Consider the following 17,950-nt stretch of genomic DNA (forward strand, 5'->3'; position numbering starts at 1 on the left):
TGATGGAACTTCCGCAGCTTGGGTTGGGGTTGAACAGAGCCGGCCTGGAAGAAAGTCCACTGATTCACTGTGCTTCTCAGAGTCTCACGTGGATGAAATCTGAAACTAAAAACAAACATGAAATAATAGAATAGAAATAGAAATCTGAAAATCCAAAGCAATAATAACAACTGACATGTCATTTATCCTGACACCCGCTGTCGGCCGCATCTGGCTGCCGCGACATGATACACCTGTCTTTTTTGAGGAGGAACCAGCTGTGCCCTTAAGGGGATCAAAGTCTTCAACAAAAGGAAGGTCAATCTGAGAGCAAAAGACAGAGAGTAAATTTTATTTATTGACTGATTGATTTATTTATTTGTTTTATTCATTCATTCATTCATTCATTTATTTTTTAGAGAGAGAGAAAGCGTGAGTTGGGGGAAAGGGGCCAAGGGAGAGAGAGAGAGAAACTTAAGCAGGATTCATGCTCATCACAGAACCCGATGTGGGGCCTGATTCCACAACCCTGGGACCATGACCTGAGCCGAAATCGAGAGCCAGGCATTCAACCAACTGAACCACCCAGGTGTCCCTATGTCTATCTACTATTTCTTTTTTAAATCGATGGGATCCTGCTCCACAAATGTTCAATAATCAACTTTTTGTCACTTAAAGATACATCTGAACATCATTTCACATCTATATCTGTGCCAATGCATCTCGATTTAGCAGATGAGAGCAAGAGAGGGGATATTTTGGGGTGGGTTAATCGTCTATAAAATACATAAAGCAAAGTTAAAATACACATTGCTAACATTTTGATGAACAAGAAAAACAATGAAAACTTTACATTCTGGTATTGCTAAAGTAGCGAAATAATTTCGCGTGTTCTGTTGAGATTTTTGGCAGGTAGAACGGGCTTGGTCACACCTATAGGTCACGCAGGGCTCTATGGAGCTTCTGCCCAGAGCACCTCGGGCTTCCTGTGTCACCGTCACCCTCTCCTGAACGTGGTGGCTGGGTTTGGGTGGACCAGACATGCGCCAAGCAGCTGACACTAAAAGTGACACGTTACTTCGTAGCCTATGGTTACAATGACCCCTGTGTCTCAGGCTGATGTTTTGGGAGTTAAGGAGGAAATGGGAAGGTGACTTTTCAATGGACAGAGCCATTTCTCATTGGCAACCTGAGGAAGTTTGGGCAAATCATACGGAATTCCTCTCTGAGCACCTCGGAGACCTTGAGTCGCGAAAGCTCCCTTCATCCGCACTGCTGTTTCTGGGGCCGGTGTTGAGACAGTCGCGTGCAGCTATGTCTCACATCGAGACAACCTAGACAAGCATTCTTATCTTCACTGGAGACACGAAGAGACTGAAGATCAGAGGATGAGAAGCATTCCCAGGGTAATGTGACTAATTGGACAAGGTATGATCCCACCACACCTGTTGGACTTCAAGTTCCTCATTATTAAAAACTCCTATACGAATTCTGACCTTCTAAAAGTAAAAGGATATAATTCCTTAAATTGAGTCTGATAAGTTGCTAGGTAGGGTCTATTTTTTTTTTTTTCAGGGTAGGAGGGGTGAGATTTAAACAATTTTGACTACTTCGTACTAACAGGGAATGTCGTGGCATTAAGGAGAAATTAGAATACATTCCAGTGGCAGAAACTATGCCAACTTCTACCAAATAGTAGGTACCTAGGCAGAAAGAACTGAGAATAATGAACTTGCAAACTGATAAAAGGTCGAAGGATAAACTCTGCGAACGTGGAAACTGATGATATGCTATAAAAAGTCTTGAAATTCATTCTGCTAATAGGCTGTTACAAATATAGAAACACTTTTGAAATACTTGGAAAGATATTTATATTTTTATCAATACTTTTTCACATTATGGATACTATCAGTCTGTAACGTAGGCAGATTATTAGCAAAGTAATTATGACCAATCGACAGCAAATAAGTGTGTAATTATTACCTTCATGACTGTTTCTATTGCAGGGAACCAAGAGCTGAACCACCGATCATGAAGGGGGTAAACGCGAGCGCCCCCCGGGAGTTCATCCTCTTGGGTTTCTCAGATCGACCATGGCTGGAGCTCCCGCTCTTTGTGGTGTTCCTGGTTTCCTACGTCTTGACTATCTTTGGCAATCTGGCGATAATTGCTGTGTCTCATCTGGACCCCAAACTCCACACCCCCATGTACTTTTTTCTTACCAATCTGTCACTCCTGGACCTTTGCTACACCACAAGTACAGTTCCACAAATGCTGGTCAACATATGCAGCACCAGGAAAGTAATTAGTTACGGCGGCTGTGTGGCCCAGCTTTTCATTTTCCTGGCCTTGGGTTCCACTGAATGCCTTCTCCTGGCCGTCATGTCCTTTGATAGGTTTGTCGCTATTTGTCGGCCTCTCCATTACTCAGTCATCATGCACCAGAGGCTGTGCCTCCAGCTGGCGGCCGCGTCCTGGATTAGCGGCTTTGGCAACTCAGTGTTGCAGTCGACCTTGACCCTTCAGCTGCCGCTCTGTGGCCGTAAAGAAGTGGATCACTTCTTCTGTGAAGTCCCTGCTCTGCTCAAGTTGTCCTGTGTGGACACGACAGCAAACGAGGCTGAACTGTTCTTTATCAGTGTGCTATTTCTTTTACTACCCCTGACCCTCATCCTTGTGTCGTATGCTTTTATTGCCCGAGCAGTGTTGAGAATCCAGTCGGCCGAAGGCCGGAAAAAGGCATTTGGGACATGTGGCTCCCATCTAATTGTGGTGTCACTGTTCTATGGCACTGCTATCTCCATGTACCTGCAACCACCATCCCCCAACTCCAAGGACCGGGGCAAGATGGTGTCCCTCTTCTACGGGATCATCGCACCCATGCTGAACCCCCTTATATACACACTTAGGAATAAAGATGTAAAGGGAGCATTTAAGAGGGTGATTGTGTGGGTCTTCTTAATCAAGAAATAGGAATGCCCGAATGATAAGCCTTCCTGGATTGTTCTCAATGCGGGGCTTGAACTCATGACGCCGAGATCATGACCCGAGCTGAGATCAAGAGTCAGATGCTTAACCAACTGAGCCACCCGGGTGCCCCTCAAATGGTAGGCCTTCTTAAAGACTTGAGGTTTATGTATTTTAATAATTTAATTGTCTCTAAATTGCTTTATTCTCACTACTCTTAGAACTATTATGGTGCTCTCCCTCAAATACAATGTATTTGTATTTGCATAGAAAATTGCATTTATGTTGTACTTTCTATATATATATTCACTGTACAAGTCCCACTAACTGGTCTGTTATGATCCCCTAAAATAGCATAACCTTAAAATATTTAACACCCTAAGCTTGATACCCCTGGTTTGTATGCTTGGGGATGAATTAGACTTCTGTGAGACTAGAATAAAAGCTTAGTAAACAAAACATCTTTATACACATGCAAATACCTTCATACACACTCAGCTCCCACACTCAACCCACACTCAGCCCGAATACACCCACCCACACTCAACCCATGCTTCACAGGAAATTTAACAGAAGTCCATAAAACCATTCAAAGCCCCCTCCTCTTAACTGCAGATATAAGGTTCATAGCCCCAGCTTAAATTATTACCACTCTTCCCACATCAACATAATCCTAAAGTGCACAATGAAATTCCTTCCAGTTTTACTGCGCCTTCCATTCCCCCGCTTCTACACTCCCCCCTTCTGAAGTGTCCTACTCTATTCTGTCAACTGTAGCTACATTTTACACCTGAAGCAAATGTTTTTTGATGAAAAGTTTTTTCACGATCATCCTACTATCTATATGATCTTTCTCTTTTTAAACCCGAAGGCACTTATAGACTACATCATGAAAATAAAAATAGCACAGCATGTAATAACATTCATGACTTATGTGATGCACTTTTCCTCAAGCAAGAAGCAAAGCTTATGAATTCCATGTTAGTTCCCTTGAGGTGGCTGTAATCTGTGCTAATTCCATACGGCCCTCAGAGATCATCACAGTGCTGAGGAAAATGCTGGGACCCTGTGAGGTGGTTATTTGGTTATAATACAGCGTGACAATCTCATGATTGTCATACAGTCGTCATTTGAACTGCTTCCTCACTATCCTTCTTTTCCAATTTTTTTCTTCCACTAAGTACACCATACAAAGAGAAAAGACAACCAAGAAACACGATTAGCACATTTCTTAAGAGCTCCCAATAACAGCATCCATTTCTGTCTCCGTGTCATCCCAACACAACACAATGGTTCTTCCAGCTTCCACAGGTATCAGCACCCCCTGGAGGGCTTTAAAATCCCCCTGGTGGGGGGACACACCCAGCTGCCAGATTTTCTAAGATCTGGGGGAGAGCTGGGCCTGGAAATTTGCATGTCTAATGATTGCCTAGGTAAGGACTACCAGGGGACCGCACCTTAGAGACTGCTGGGCTAATATCTAAAGTGAAGATGTTTTGCTGAGTTCCTATCTTTTATCTCCATCAGTGAGAACTATAATTAAAAGGGAAAATGGAAGCAAAACACTAAGAGAATAGATCGAAGTATGAGAAGACATTCCCCAGTGAAACGCATTCATATTTTGAAGTCCAAATAAATAATATACTGGACTACCAGAGATTAATTTTGATATGATCCCAAAGTCAGTGTCAGTAACCTTTAAGAATGATCAGGAAATAGCAGTGAAACCGGGGATGGAAATTGAGGTATTTCACATTTTTAAAACTGAGCCAGTAATTGATTCAATACGTGATATAATGGTTTTAAAGTGATTTATAACAAAATTCTACAAATATTTTACTATCAGTTTGTGATTATTTTAAAAGTATATATTATATATTAAATACATATTAATATAAATATATGATAAATATATGACATGTTAATAAAAGTATATGCTATATAAATAATTATTAATATTATTACTTATTAATGTATGGTATACTTATTTTGATTATTTAATATATTATCTTATGTGGTATATTATTTTTAATGTAATATACTATTCAATGTATTTAGTATATTTTTTAATGTATTTAGTGTATGACTTCAAATATATATTATAAATAAGTAGAATCCATTCTGGATTATTTAGCATAGCAAATACTAGACTACCTGTATCTATTGTTAGGGAATGTTAGATGTGTGTCACCGATCTCGATTTCTGAGTAGAATGTGCACACTTCCCATAGTATTGCATAATATGGAGCAGTGATGACCAAGGTGGTAAAGCAATTCTATCTGCTCTTGTCTGTGGGATGACCGGGTTGTCTGTGGGGTGACGGGACTGTCCTTGGAGTGACGGGATTGTCCGTGAGGTGACCGGCTTGTCCGTGGGGTGACCGGCTTGTCCGTGGGGTGACCGGATTGTCCGTGGTGTGACGGGATTGTCCGTGGGGTGACGGGATTGTCCGTGGGGTGACGGGATTGTCCTTGGGGTGACGGGATCGTCCGTGGGGTGACGGGATCGTCCGTGGGGTGACCGGGTTGTCCGTGGGGAGATGGGATCGTCCGTGGGGTGACCGGGTTGTCCGTGGGGTGACCGGATCGTCCTTGGAGTGACGGGATCGTCCGTGGGGTGACGGGATCGTCCGTGGGGTGACCGGGTTGTCCGTGGGGAGATGGGATTGTCCGTGGGGTGACCGGGTTGGATGGGGGCGTGGCCGGGGCAGTGAAAAGATGCGCCTAAGGCAGAAGAAAAGACACAGAAGCTTACTGAGTACCCTGCAGGGGAGCGGTGGGCAGGACAGCAGAGCAGAGGTTGTGTGCCCCGAGGCGTTGGTGAGGGGCCACAGGGAGCTTGGGGGATGTGGGGGCTTTTCCCTTTTTTGGTAACTGCCTGGTCTAACCAGCCCATTGGTTGGCTGGGGCCTGTGGCCCTTTCAGGGTGGGTCGTGTCACCAGCCTGTTTGCATTCAGCTCGGTCAGCTTGGGGAGGGGGGGATAGTGGGCCCTTTTGCCTCTCTCTAGGTTCTATTGCTCAAGCCTGTTGCCTTAGTAATTTACAAGAAAAAGGCAATCTCATCAATACCCTCATTTCCAGAAACCTAGAGACTCAGTTTCCTGGAGCCCCAACATCACCCTCCCCTCCATAGTGATGTGGGAACAAAGGCGAGAAGGAAACGGCAGGTGACGTTAAAATTCCTCGTAACCTGCGGCCCATTGACAGATACTTGAGGCAAATCCAGAGAGTGAAGTTTCTCCAGGAACTCTCCACTGTGCTAAAGTTAATGTCTTACTCGAGGGAAAACAACCTTAGCTTCACAACAGCCAGGCCTCAGGTATCTTAGGAGTCCTCTGTATAGGAGTCCCTCTGGGGGCCACCCTTCTGACTCTACCTCCCCCAAGTCCATAGTGTGCAGTCAGTCTCTCCTCATGGTCCTGGGACAGCTCTTCCTGCCCTCGGGTCCCGTCCCCATGCTTTAGTAAAATCACCTTTTTGCACCAAAGACGTCTCGAGAATTCTTTCCTGGATGTCAGCTCCGGACCGCCACCACTCACACATGACATTTCCCCAAACACGTGGCTGTATGTACCATTTTCTCTTGGCCTGCTTTTGCCCCTTTGGTCATTAACAGAAATGGTTATGACAAATGTGGTTCAGCTATAGGAATATGAGGCCCACAGGTAGTCACACGGCTGAGGCTGACATGTTACCTAGAACCAAGGAGAAGTTAGAAGTCTGGGACTTTAAAGGGAAGGAATGCAATTCACAGGGAGATAAAAAAGAGTACAGGTTTGGAAAGCAAACGTTTGCTGGGCTTTCGGAAAGAGTGGGACATAGAGAGGAATTTTAACAGATTTTGTTAAATTCTTCCCTGTCTCCCACGCCTAATTCACATCATACCATAGTTATGATGGGGTCTGGGAGTGGTGGGGGTCCAGAGCTGACAGCCAGGAAAGAATTCTCGAGACGTCTTTGGTGCAAAAAGGTGATTTTATTGAAGCATGGGGACGGGACCCGTGGGCAGGAGGAGCGGCACTGGGGTCGTGAGGAGTCATATACTAGGGACTTGGGGGAGGTCAAGGTAAAAGGCAGGGAGGCCCCCAGAAGGACTTTCATATGCTACAGGGGGCGCTTAAGATACTGGGGCCCCGGCCACGGTCAAGCAAAGGTTGTTGTCCCTCTAGTAAGGCGTTAGCATTAAGAGGGGAGGGGGTTCCTGGAGAAACGTCATACTCTGTATTTGCCTCAAGTATTTGTCAACAGGCCGCAGGTTATACAGAAATTCAGTTATTTACCTTTTCTTCTTGCCTTTGTTCCCATATCACTAGGGAGGGGAAGGTCATGTCGGGGCTCCAGGAAACTGAAACTATAGATTTCTGAAGATGAGGGTATTGATAAGATTGCCTTTTTCGTGTCATTTACTGAGACATTTGGAAACTGATGGAGACTCGGGTGATGCAGGACTATGATCGCTATCAGTTAACCATTGGTTTTATTTCCTTTCCTTTGTTCCAGGGCAGTGAGGAGAGCCCACTTGGGGGCAAGGGTGGGGGGGAGGTGAGAGCTCCTTCCTGCAACAGTTGCTCTATCTCAATCGTTTTAGGCAACGAAAGGAAGGTGAAAGATTCTTCCTGAATCTTCTGTTTCTCAAAAATAATCAGTCTATGGGGCACCTGGGTGGCTCGGTCGGTTAAGCTTCCGACTTCGGCTCAGGTCATGATCTCACAGTCTGTGAGTTCGAGCCCTGCGTGGGGCTCTGTGCTGCTGAAAGGGCGGGCCTACGCCGGCCGACTCCATCTTGTTCTGTGTCCTTCACCTTGACCACACCTCTTCCCCTTGAGTAACCCCCCCCCCCCCCCACATGCCTAACAGGACTCGGACCCTTCCCCAGCCAGTCAGTCGGCTGAGGCCATAGCCATTACCTCACCAACTGCCCCTAGGCCCCAATAAAACCTTTGTCCTTTTGAAACTCGCTCTCTTTCCCTGTTATCTCACCGCTGCCTCGGTGCAGGTAGGGGATTGAGCTCGAGCTAGCTCGAATAAAGGCTCTTTGCTTTTGCATCGGACTCGGCTCCCTAGTGGTCTTTGGGGATCATGAATTCTGGGCATAACACTGCCAGCTCCGAGCTCGGAACCTGCTTCGTTTTCTGTGTCTCCCTCCCTCTCTGCCCCTACCCCTGCTCATGCTCTGTCTCTCTCTGTCTCAAAAATAAATAAAAACATAAACAAAAATTTTTTAAAAATTTAAAAATAATCAGTCTAAAATAATCCACATGCCAAAGAGACACTTTTGAGGGTGGCAAATTTTGCTCCCTCACACAGCCAAGAGAAACCAAAAACCTCGGGGAGGTAAGATTTGTATGTGTGATTTGGAAAGGGGAGAGAGACAAAAATAAACAAGATAAGTGTGTGACAGGCTAAAGGAAAAAAAAAAAACAACAGGAAAAAGCGTAGGGAGGAGGCGCACTTTTCAGGCATTCCTGAGAATGGGACATTTCAGCAGTGACCTGGGGCCATGAGGCCCCGGGGTGGATGGTGGGTGTGGGGTGGGGGAGGGAGGGGGTTGGTCCGGACTGTAGCTGCCAGAAGCTAGGGTGTGTTTGGTGTCAGAGGGGAGCAGTATTTGCCGCCCCAAAACATGCCTCTCAGGCATAAGGATTATACTGAGCCGGGTTTTTGAAGAAAACAATTTTTTTTCTCTTTGAAGTGTCTCTATTTTGAGAGAGACAGCACAAGTGGGGGAGAGGGGGTCAGAGAGAGAGAGGATCCCAAGCAGGTTCCTAGGCGTCCGTGCAGAGCCCAATGCTGCGGGGCTTGATCCCACGAAACCGTGAGATCATGACCTGAGCTGAGATTAAGAGTCAGAGGCTTAACCAACTGAGCCATCCAGGCGGCCCGCGAGTTAGTGATTTTTAAGAAAGTGCAGCCACAGGAGAAGCTCTGAAAACTGAGTAAAAGTTACCCTTTTGTAAGAGACATTCACATTCAGAAGGGAAACCTGCATTTTGTAAGTATGTCTCCCTCTCGTACCTTGAAGAGCTGGATGCCTAAATCTCTAGAAACATCAGTGGGGAAGGTACCGACTGCAGTCTGCCCCATAACCATGCCCTTGCTTAGTGTACTTGGCCTGAAAAATCTGCCCTCACTGGCCTCCCTCCGCATCCCCAACATGGCTTAGGGCCCCAGGTGGAGAGATATTTAAGGTGGTGGCTTGAGCCATTTGGGGAGTTACTCAGTTTTCCTGGGTGTCTCCCAAGATACAGGCTGTACACACATTATTATACTTGTTCGTTTTTCTCCGGCTAATCTTTATTATGCGGACGTCTCCACCAAGAGCCTAGGAAGACAGAGGCTGTGAAAATTAATGAAAGATCTGTTTTGAATGGAGACAGAGGCCAGCAGAGGGAGCGCGCCCAGCCCGCGGCCAAGTGCAGCTAAAAACGGGAAGAGACCGACCTGGAGGTTGGATCCTGCTTTGGGACCCCAGCAAGAGGAAAAAACCCTTCCCCTCCCCCCACCCCCAGCAGCCCGGCCGAGGGGACCGTCACAACCCAGCCAATGAAGAGCCTGTACGCTTTTGGACCTCACTTTGCTCCAATGGACGTTTCGTTTATAACAACCTTCCCAAGTCCCCCCTGTCTTCTAGAAAACAGTGTGTTCTCCTTTGCTGTCTAGATTTGCTCATGGCCTTGATTGTCCCAGATTGCAAGTCTCTGGCTATTGCCACGTGAACCCATTTTTGCCGTAAAACGACTGGCAGTTTTATTTTTAAGGTTAACAGGGGAAAACGTATTTTTCCTCTGCTACACCTGTGACCGAAAGGGGTGAGGTGAAGTGGGTGAGGGAGAGAGGGGTGGGAGACAGATTGCAAGTAGAGGCGTGGGGGGGATCAGCGCATGTCACCCCAAAGTTTGCCAGATTAGCATATGGATTATTTTGAGCTGAAGGCAATTGAGACTTGACAGAGGCAGAAAGAAACCTTCGTGGAGCTCCCTTCTCTGACTAAACGCAGAAAATCCTGAGAAATGAGGACTATCGGAAATCCCTTCTCCGGGGGAATTTGACAGCCATGAGGAAGAAGGAAGGTCAGCACCCAGATGAGTGCGCATAAAACGAACTTTACTAAAATAACCCTTATCTAATATCAATTTCCCCATATATTTCCTTCCTGCAATTTACCTCTCCTAGAAGCCAAACCCCTCTTCCCTCGGTCAGGTCATTTCTCTATAATTTTTCACCCTTTGTTACAACGGAATATCAGCTGCCAAGTCAAACTGCTTCCTTGGCATTTTCGTTTCTTTTCTGTGGAACCCCACGCACATAAAGTTGAAAGTAAAACCTGTATGACTTTTCACCTGTTAATGTCTCTTGTCAGTTTAAATGGCACATCCCAGCTACTGAACCTAAAAGGGTAGAGGAAAAGTTTTGTCCTCCCCTAAGGAAGGATGGGTCACTCTAGGGTTTGTCTTTTATGATGGGTGAGAGGGTTTGAATAGAGGAGGGACAAAATCGACTATAATACAAACAAGACAGAAGCAGGGAGAGCAGTTAGTAGCATTGGCAATGACTTAGGGAAGAGATGTTGGTAGCAGGGACCGGAGTGTAAGGACAGAGGTGGTGAGCAGTGGTGAGATTCTGGGTGTTCAGCGATCAAATTTCAGCTGAATAAATTAAAAGATCTAATTAGTTTTATTAAATGATTCATGAATTGGGTAGCATCCCAGCTAGCAGGTACAGGGGAGCTCCACTGAGCTAAATGAAAGTTTTTTTGTTTGTTTTTTCAATAATTTATTCTGGGGAGAGAGCAAGCAGGGGAGGGGCAAAGGAACCATAAGGGGCTCTGCACAGAAGGGCTGACAGCAGTGACCCGACACGGGGCTCGAACTCACCAACCGGGAGCTCATGACTTGAAATCGGAGGCTCAACCGACAGAGCCACCCAAGTGCCCAATACAAGTTTTTAAAGGCAGAGAGAGGGCATAAAACAAAAAGAAAGAAAGAAAGAAAGAAAGAAAGAAAGAAAGAAAGAAAGAAAGAAAGAAAGGTATTGATTAGCAAAGAATGCGTTGTTTAGGCAAGGTTGCCCTCCTTAGGGGGAGTGGTCTCTCAGTAAATTCCCTAGTCCTGACCAGAAAATTCCATGTTGACTGGTCAAAGATTATATTCTTGGGGAGTGAAACTTGCGCTTAGGTTAGGGATTATTAAGTCTTCGTCTCCTGACTCAGGGCTTTAAACTAAGTGATGCCAAAAAAACCAAAACCCCCAAAAAACTAAGTGATGCCATTTGGGGCCTGGTGGTGGTGGTGGTTTTTCAGACAATGTAATTGGCTCTTATATTAAGTGATTCATAAATTGGACAGCATGTTACCCAGCAAGTAGAGGGGGCTCTGAGGAGGTGGACAAAATGGGAGGCTTTTACAGGAAGGAGGGGGTGGGGCAAGTAAATTATTGACAAAAGAAAAGATTGGCAAGGTCACTTTCCCTTAGGGGGCAAGGCAGAGGGTCCTGTCCTTTTACTTTGTCCTTTACAAATTACCTCCTTTTGCTTTGCAGGCTGGTGATGGAGATGACCTCACTGGTGCTCTCCAGAAAATTCCTGACTGACTGGGTAAGATTGTTTTTCCATTTTAACAGGATACTTTGAAGAGAGCTGATACTGTTTACTGATAGATTCCACACGGCCTGTAAGAGAGGAGTGACACATCATTCGTTTCCAGATACCCTTTTCTCACGTCTGTGGGAGTCACGGGGAGGGGGAACAGAATGGGCCACGTCAAAATATGCCACTTTGACACACTGATATTTTTAAATTAAAGGTACTTGAGGACCAGGCAGTACGAAAAGGTCTCTCTGAATCTGCCTCTCTCCCTGTAAACAGGGGACAAGTCCCCCATGTGACAGGTGCCATCCCTGTACCAGAAGAGCGGAAGGCATCCTTATCACAAGAAAACCACGGTTGAAGGATAGCAGAATAATCCATCCCAAAATAAAATGATTTTTTTTTTCTTTTTGAGAAAAAGCAGACCCAGAAGCTCTAAAAGCAGAGAAGATGTCCTTTTGTCGAGGCAATTTGCATTTATAACAGAAATCTCCATTTGGAGATTCGTCGTAAGGGGGACTCGTCCGTTGATACGAGTGTGTCATCGTAAGGGCGACTCCCTGTCTACACCTGGAAGAGAAAGGTGACTCTAAATCACCGGAAACTCGGTGGGGAAGGCACCAGATTAAATCTGGACAACCACCTTCGTGTGGGTTGCCTAGTTCCCTCCTGTAACTGCCCCTCCTCACCCTCACGCCCACATCTTTGTTTTTAGTGGAAGATGGTGTTTAAGGGGGTGGCCCGGGCCATTCCGGGGAGTTTTCCCGGGACGGTCTCTCCCACGTATGCATAAGGTACACCTGTTGCGAAACGTGTTTGTTCTTCTCTTGTTCATCTCTTTTATGTGGGGGCTGGTCCTCAGCCACGAGCAATGAAGGGTAGAGGGAAGGTTATTTTTCCCTACAGAGGAAAGACCCCTACACAGTCTTCATCAATAGGGAAGATGAATACGTAATAATTAGTAATTAATACAATTATTATTAATAAATATTATATGCTGATATATACTATAATTAATACAATAATTAATAATGTGACATGCTTGCTAACTTTGTCTTGTCAGTGATTCCCAAATGTATTGTTTCTTTGCCCGAAAGGCATAAAAAGCTGCCTGCTTTGGTCACTTATTTGAGTCTTATATCTTTATGGTCTTATATTTTATATATTTAATTTATCTTACAATTTTATGTATAAAATTAACTTTTTTGCCTCTGGTGCATCTGTCTTATGTCGATCTAATTATGAGGCCAGCTAAAGAGCCGGTGAGGTAAGGAGGGAAACGTACCCCCACCCACACCTGCATCCTGGCTCGTGCTGGTAGGAGACACAGGAGCCCTCTTTCACTTCAGTGCAAGTTCTTGCTTTCAAGGTGACCAGGTCGACATGAATATGTGCCCATTTGGACCAAAGACAGTATAGCCAGGGGTGATGAGGGAGCATGAGGCAAGCTGAGGGTGATGAAGTTTTGGGGTCATGGGGGTGGTTCATGGCGTCCAGAGCCGATGGCCGAGAAAGAAAGAAGACCTCTTTGGTGCAAAGAGGTGATTTGATTAAAGCGCGGGGACAGGACCTGCAGGCAGGGAGGGCTGCACTGGAGTGGTAGGGGGGTGACCGCTTTATGGAGCCGGGGGAAGAGTCCAGAGGGAGTTTCCGAAGAGACTTTCACAAGCTCAAGACTTACCGGAGGCCCAGCTATGGTCAAGCTAAGGTTGTTTCTCCCTCTAGCAAAGCATTAACATAAGACAGTAGGGACTTCCCGGGCTTCAGGCTATTGATGGGGTTGCTTTTTTCTGGTAAACTGGTGGAGACTCTTATCAGTTTAACCGTTTGTTTTTTTTTGTCCTTTCCTGTTTTGGGGTAGCCTGGAGTGTCCAGGGACTATCATACAGATCTCACCTTGAGGGTGGGGTGCCCTGAGGCCGCACTCTGCCCTCAGGTTGCCCCGCGCTCCCTCATCGAGGGCAAAATCCCAGGGCCGCTCTTCCTGCCCCCGAGGGTCTCTTGCATGATTTTAAGGAATTCAGGTTTATCTATACCCAGTTACGAATATCTCTTTGCCCCTTGCCCCCAGTCCAAGCTGAGGCCCTGAGCAGAAACCTGGAGAGGGTAGGGGTGGAAATGAATGCCTGAGCAGTATGTTCCCGAAGAAGGACCCCCTTCCAGGTAAAAGAGAGCTCATCCTAGGTCCAACACCTGAACTCAATCGCTAGTGCATGTGAGTGTGCACAGGCCTCCAGGGAGAATGTTCACATGTTTCACGGCGTTCCTACAGGGGTCTGTGAACCCACAGGTTAAGGACCCCCACCCTAAACTGTAAGGAAAGATGGGCAGGAACAGTAACCCAGGGCTCTTAACACAAAGGTGTGTTTACGTTGCGAGTTGGGCCCTTAAGTTCGTACTCGGAGTTGGCCGAATCTCCCAGAAAAAGAAAAAAGCTGCAGGAAAATCTGCTTCAGAGGAGAACTTCGCACACCCGTCTGTGTCACGTGATTCGGATCCTATTTTAAAACTCTAACTGTCGGTGACTGGTAGCAGTAGAAAACAAGTCGCGTCTGTGGACATGGGGATGGATTCTGTCTGGTGACGGGACATTTTCCTCCTCCCCAGTCCGCTCCCCCTGCCCACTCCCACCGCCGAAAAGCCGGTTTTGACCCCGCCGACACATTCGGGTCACATTCGGGTCACTGTTCCTCACCTGTAAATGGCATCCCTTCTTTGACTTCTCTGAACGGGTAGTAACCCCTCATCAGTTATCTCAGGAAGGAGCTAAATGAAATCTTTAAAAAAAAAAAAAAAAACCTTTCAAAAGTTTTATATTCGTATGACAGTTATGATTTCACCTGGTCTTTTTGTTTGTTTTTTGGTTTTTGGAAATTACCTTTCATTGACAGCTCTGTGCCCTAGACACTGACGGGGTTTCTATGGCAACCGAAGGACGCCTAAGCCCGGCGTTGCTTTTCTCCGTGGCGGCCAGCAGAGGGCGCCACCGGGCCATCCCCACCGCGTTCCGGGAGGCCCACGGCGCTGCCCGCACCGCCTGCCGGGGGCGCGACCTCGCTGCCCCCACCGCGTCCCGAGCGTCCCACCAAGTGGCCGGAGGTCCCACCGCTCCGCCCCCGCCCGGCCGGCCTCCCGGTCGCGGAACTTGCAACGAAAGTGAGGTTTTCCTGAAAAGAGGGGAAGAAGGGGCATCACCGGGTTCTAGTCCATAAGAACAGAACACGAGCTAAGGGAAAAATATACACGGTTGTCGGTGTTACGGCGCCGCGGCCATTTCTAGCGCTGGCGTTGAGTCGCCCCTACCAAGCATTGGTGGTTCAGTGGTAGAATTCTCGCCTGCCACGCGGGAGGCCCGGGTTCGATTCCCGGCCAATGCAAGGGGCCCTTGGGGTTGTTTTTACCTTTTGGATCCTTTCTAATTATTTTTAAATCGCTCCCGTGCGTGCAGACGTAGGATGCCTCCCACGCTGGATTTTGGGGGGCTACTCGTACGGGGTGGGACTGTGAGCTGCAGACTCGCTCCCGCTCAGATCAGCGGGGCAGGCGGGGCGCGGCTGTTTTCCCGACGGAATCACGAAATGTTTTGCATTCAGAATATTTGGGGTCAGTGCACCCTGGGCTCATTGTCCTTTTGGAAGCATGAATAATGAGTGAGCTTTAAGGGAAAAAACGCAATTATCTCAAAAACAAAATACAAAAACTGCTGGCAGCCTTTGGAGGAAAATATAATAAAAGACCTTCGTAAAGCTACTGCGCCGTGCCGAGCAGAGTGGCGCAGCGGAAGCGTGCTGGGCCCATAACCCAGAGGTCGATGGATCGAAACCATCCTCTGCTAGCTAGCCTTTTTCTTTTATTCAAAAAACAAAACCCCACAAAAAGAGAACATAACCTCCCCACCATCTCTAATGAAAGCTTTGGCAGGTTTTGGCAGGGGAATTATTTTGGAGACGAAAATAACCTACAAATCAAAAAGTTTCTAATTAAGCGATGTCAGGTGCCCCAGGTCAGAGAGGAGAGAATTCATTTTAACCATCAGCTGTAAGGTCGCATATCTACCGACTACCATGTGGTAAGACCACAAGACTTTAGGCTTCGATTTCAAAAGAACCGTAAAGAGCTATTTTCAGTTTTGGAGACTTAGTTAAGCACATTTTGAGGTATTTAAAATGACAACTGTCCCAACAATCTCTCCCCCACTGTTTTCCTCCTTAGCACGTGGCATGCCGTGTATTTTATAGTATATGTTTTCTCCCTCCTGGGATCTAAGTTCACAAGAATGGAGATTTTTGTCTGTTTTGGTGATTTGGTGAATATGTGAAAAGCTACAATTTCTAATACACCAAACACCAATATGTGACGTTTTTCTTCACCTTCTCTTACCTTTTAAAAAATTATGGGATACAAAAATGACCACACAAAATCGATCTATTATTTAACATTGTGGTATGTTCACTAGAAATCTCTTTTATATTTAAAGGCGGGGGGGGTGGGGTGGGAGGGGAAGCCCACACAAAACTGAAGCGCTCTAACTTCACCTCAATCCTACCATCCTCTTCCTCTGGGCAACACTACATGAATTTGATGTGCATCTCTCCCATTTTTTAAAAATAAATAATCTTTATTTGCAAAGAGTCTGGAAACGACTCATATGAAGGCTTTTATTTAAATAGCACAATGCTTATTTTAAAAGATCAATCTGGTAAAACACCCAGAAAGGTGTGGCTGTTGCTGCTGGGATGAATGGTGGATGGGACTCAAGCCTTCTGATTCCTCAAAGTGCTGGTCTTCAATCGTCGTCTTCACTGGATGGCTTTTAAGGCAGATTACAGAGATTTCCAAACTGCAGAATTTCCTTGTGTGGAGCCAGATTCTTCTTGCGGAGCTGAGTGTCCATTTGATGAGCTTTGGGGGGAAGACAAGAGACTGGGACCAGCTCACTTTTTCCCACCTTCCTTTCCACGTTCATCACCCTGAATCATGTGCATTTTATTAATGTCTACAACTGACAGTCTATCTCTATCAAGTTGTCAAATAGCCTAATCATTCAAAGGCGCTCGAAGATGCACCCTCCAGTGGCCACGTGACCTGGAGGCTGCCACAGTGCGCCACTGAAAGGCCACCCTGGTGTCCCCTTCATCCAGTTCCAGGTAGCTGGTAATTTATTCTGACAGCTCATAGTAATTTTATTACCAATCCCCTTTCCCTTCTTATTTCTCCACGCCAACATTTCATTCGCAGGCCTGCTTTTATCAGGAGGTACCAATTAGTGGAATACCGGCACCTAGACTTTAGGAAACATACCCTTTTTGGTGCGGGAGAGAGAAAGCCCCTTCTTTGCTACAGGGAGGGATGGATCCTGTAAGGCTTCATCAATGGACCTGGCCACCGACGTTTCTGATGAAAGATTTTCAAACACGTGGACTTCAGATCGTTCCTATGACCTGTGAAAGTAACATTTAAATTCTAAGTCTGCCAGTGATTGTCTTTTTACCAATGTGCTGCCCCGGTAATAACATGCTAGGTCGAATCTCCTTGTCGCCCCAAGACCTTTCCCTTTGTGATATTTCTTTGTTTGATCAGAAGACAGTTTGGTTCTTATTTCTCCCATAGGCATGAAGGTAAAGTAAAATAAAAAATAACATAAAGTAAAAGCAGTGACTCACTAGATAGTTGAATTAAACGGAATGTGAGAGTCTGTGTCTCACTTCAGTGAACAGCAGGAAGTAAGGGACTAAACGAGAAAGACGAGCTGGGTTCAGGGGAACAAGGGTGGGCCCTTCATGGAAGGGATTCACACTAGGAAGGGGAGAGGTGGAGCTCCGGTTCGGATTCCCGGTGGCGCCTTCGGTCCTTCCCTTTCATTCCTCATAAGACAGGAGAGGCGGGGACAGTCACTAAAGAAAAGACTGGGCCAAAGAAAAGTAGATACAGGAGGATATATCACAATAAGACAAACATAACATAATCCGATATGAATGGGTTTATTTAACCAGGTAACTATCAAATCCACAATAAATAACTCCACCTTTCACCGCTTTTATTTCATTGCTGGTAGCAAGCTTAAAGAATTAAAAAATCTGTTAGCTTTTTATCCATTTATTTAATCGGCAGAGAGCAGCTGTTGAAAGCCTGCAGTGCGCAAGACCCTGTGCTCTGCCCACACCTTCCAGGTGAGGAATGGATTCTTTTCTGTGGAGGATGTAGGAAGCTGGGGAGATCTGGGAACTGGATCTGGGCTTTGGTGGCAGGGGATGTATAAGGGACAGCTTGTCATGGGCACAGGAATCTCTGCTAATGCCCAGAGATCTCCAACTGTGAGCTTAAGGGTTGTGAGCTTTAAGACGTTGTTTTTGTTTCACGCGCACCATGTTACGCATTTTTTATTGGTTGCCCGTATTGAAATTTTAGAATATTCCATAT

General features: G+C 46.1%; 1 protein-coding gene, 1 long non-coding RNA gene and 2 other non-coding genes across 4 annotated transcripts; 3 read left to right on the forward strand and 1 right to left on the reverse strand.

Moving 5' to 3' along the window:
* The first annotated feature begins 2,010 nt into the window (after nucleotides 1-2,010).
* On the forward strand, nucleotides 2,011-2,952 carry LOC122219368 (olfactory receptor 2B2). The gene has a single exon (XM_042937599.1). It carries the CDS (start codon nucleotides 2,011-2,013, stop codon nucleotides 2,950-2,952), a length of 942 nt encoding a protein of 313 aa, XP_042793533.1.
* A 7,319-nt stretch (nucleotides 2,953-10,271) lies between these two features.
* Nucleotides 10,272-14,468, reverse strand: LOC122219470. Its single transcript, XR_006202390.1, has 4 exons — nucleotides 14,409-14,468; nucleotides 14,226-14,307; nucleotides 11,468-11,613; nucleotides 10,272-10,335 (listed from the first exon to the last, which is right to left on the reverse strand). It is a non-coding gene; the product is annotated as an uncharacterized LOC122219470 (long non-coding RNA).
* Nucleotides 14,469-14,836: 368 nt separating this feature from the next.
* On the forward strand, nucleotides 14,837-14,907 carry TRNAG-GCC. Its single transcript has one exon. It is a non-coding gene; the product is annotated as a tRNA-Gly (tRNA).
* Nucleotides 14,908-15,293: 386 nt separating this feature from the next.
* TRNAM-CAU lies at nucleotides 15,294-15,365 on the forward strand. Its single transcript has one exon. It is a non-coding gene; the product is annotated as a tRNA-Met (tRNA).
* The last annotated feature ends 2,585 nt before the right edge of the window (nucleotides 15,366-17,950 follow it).

This window comes from Panthera leo, chromosome B2 (assembly GCF_018350215.1).
Source record: "Panthera leo isolate Ple1 chromosome B2, P.leo_Ple1_pat1.1, whole genome shotgun sequence".
Lineage (NCBI taxonomy): Eukaryota > Metazoa > Chordata > Mammalia > Carnivora > Felidae > Panthera > Panthera leo.

What these genes read in the sequence shown, in the direction of transcription:
- LOC122219368 (XM_042937599.1), top strand. Translation starts at nt 2,011, where the DNA reads ATGAAGGGGGTAAACGCGAGCGCCCCCCGGGAGTTCATCCTCTTGGGT.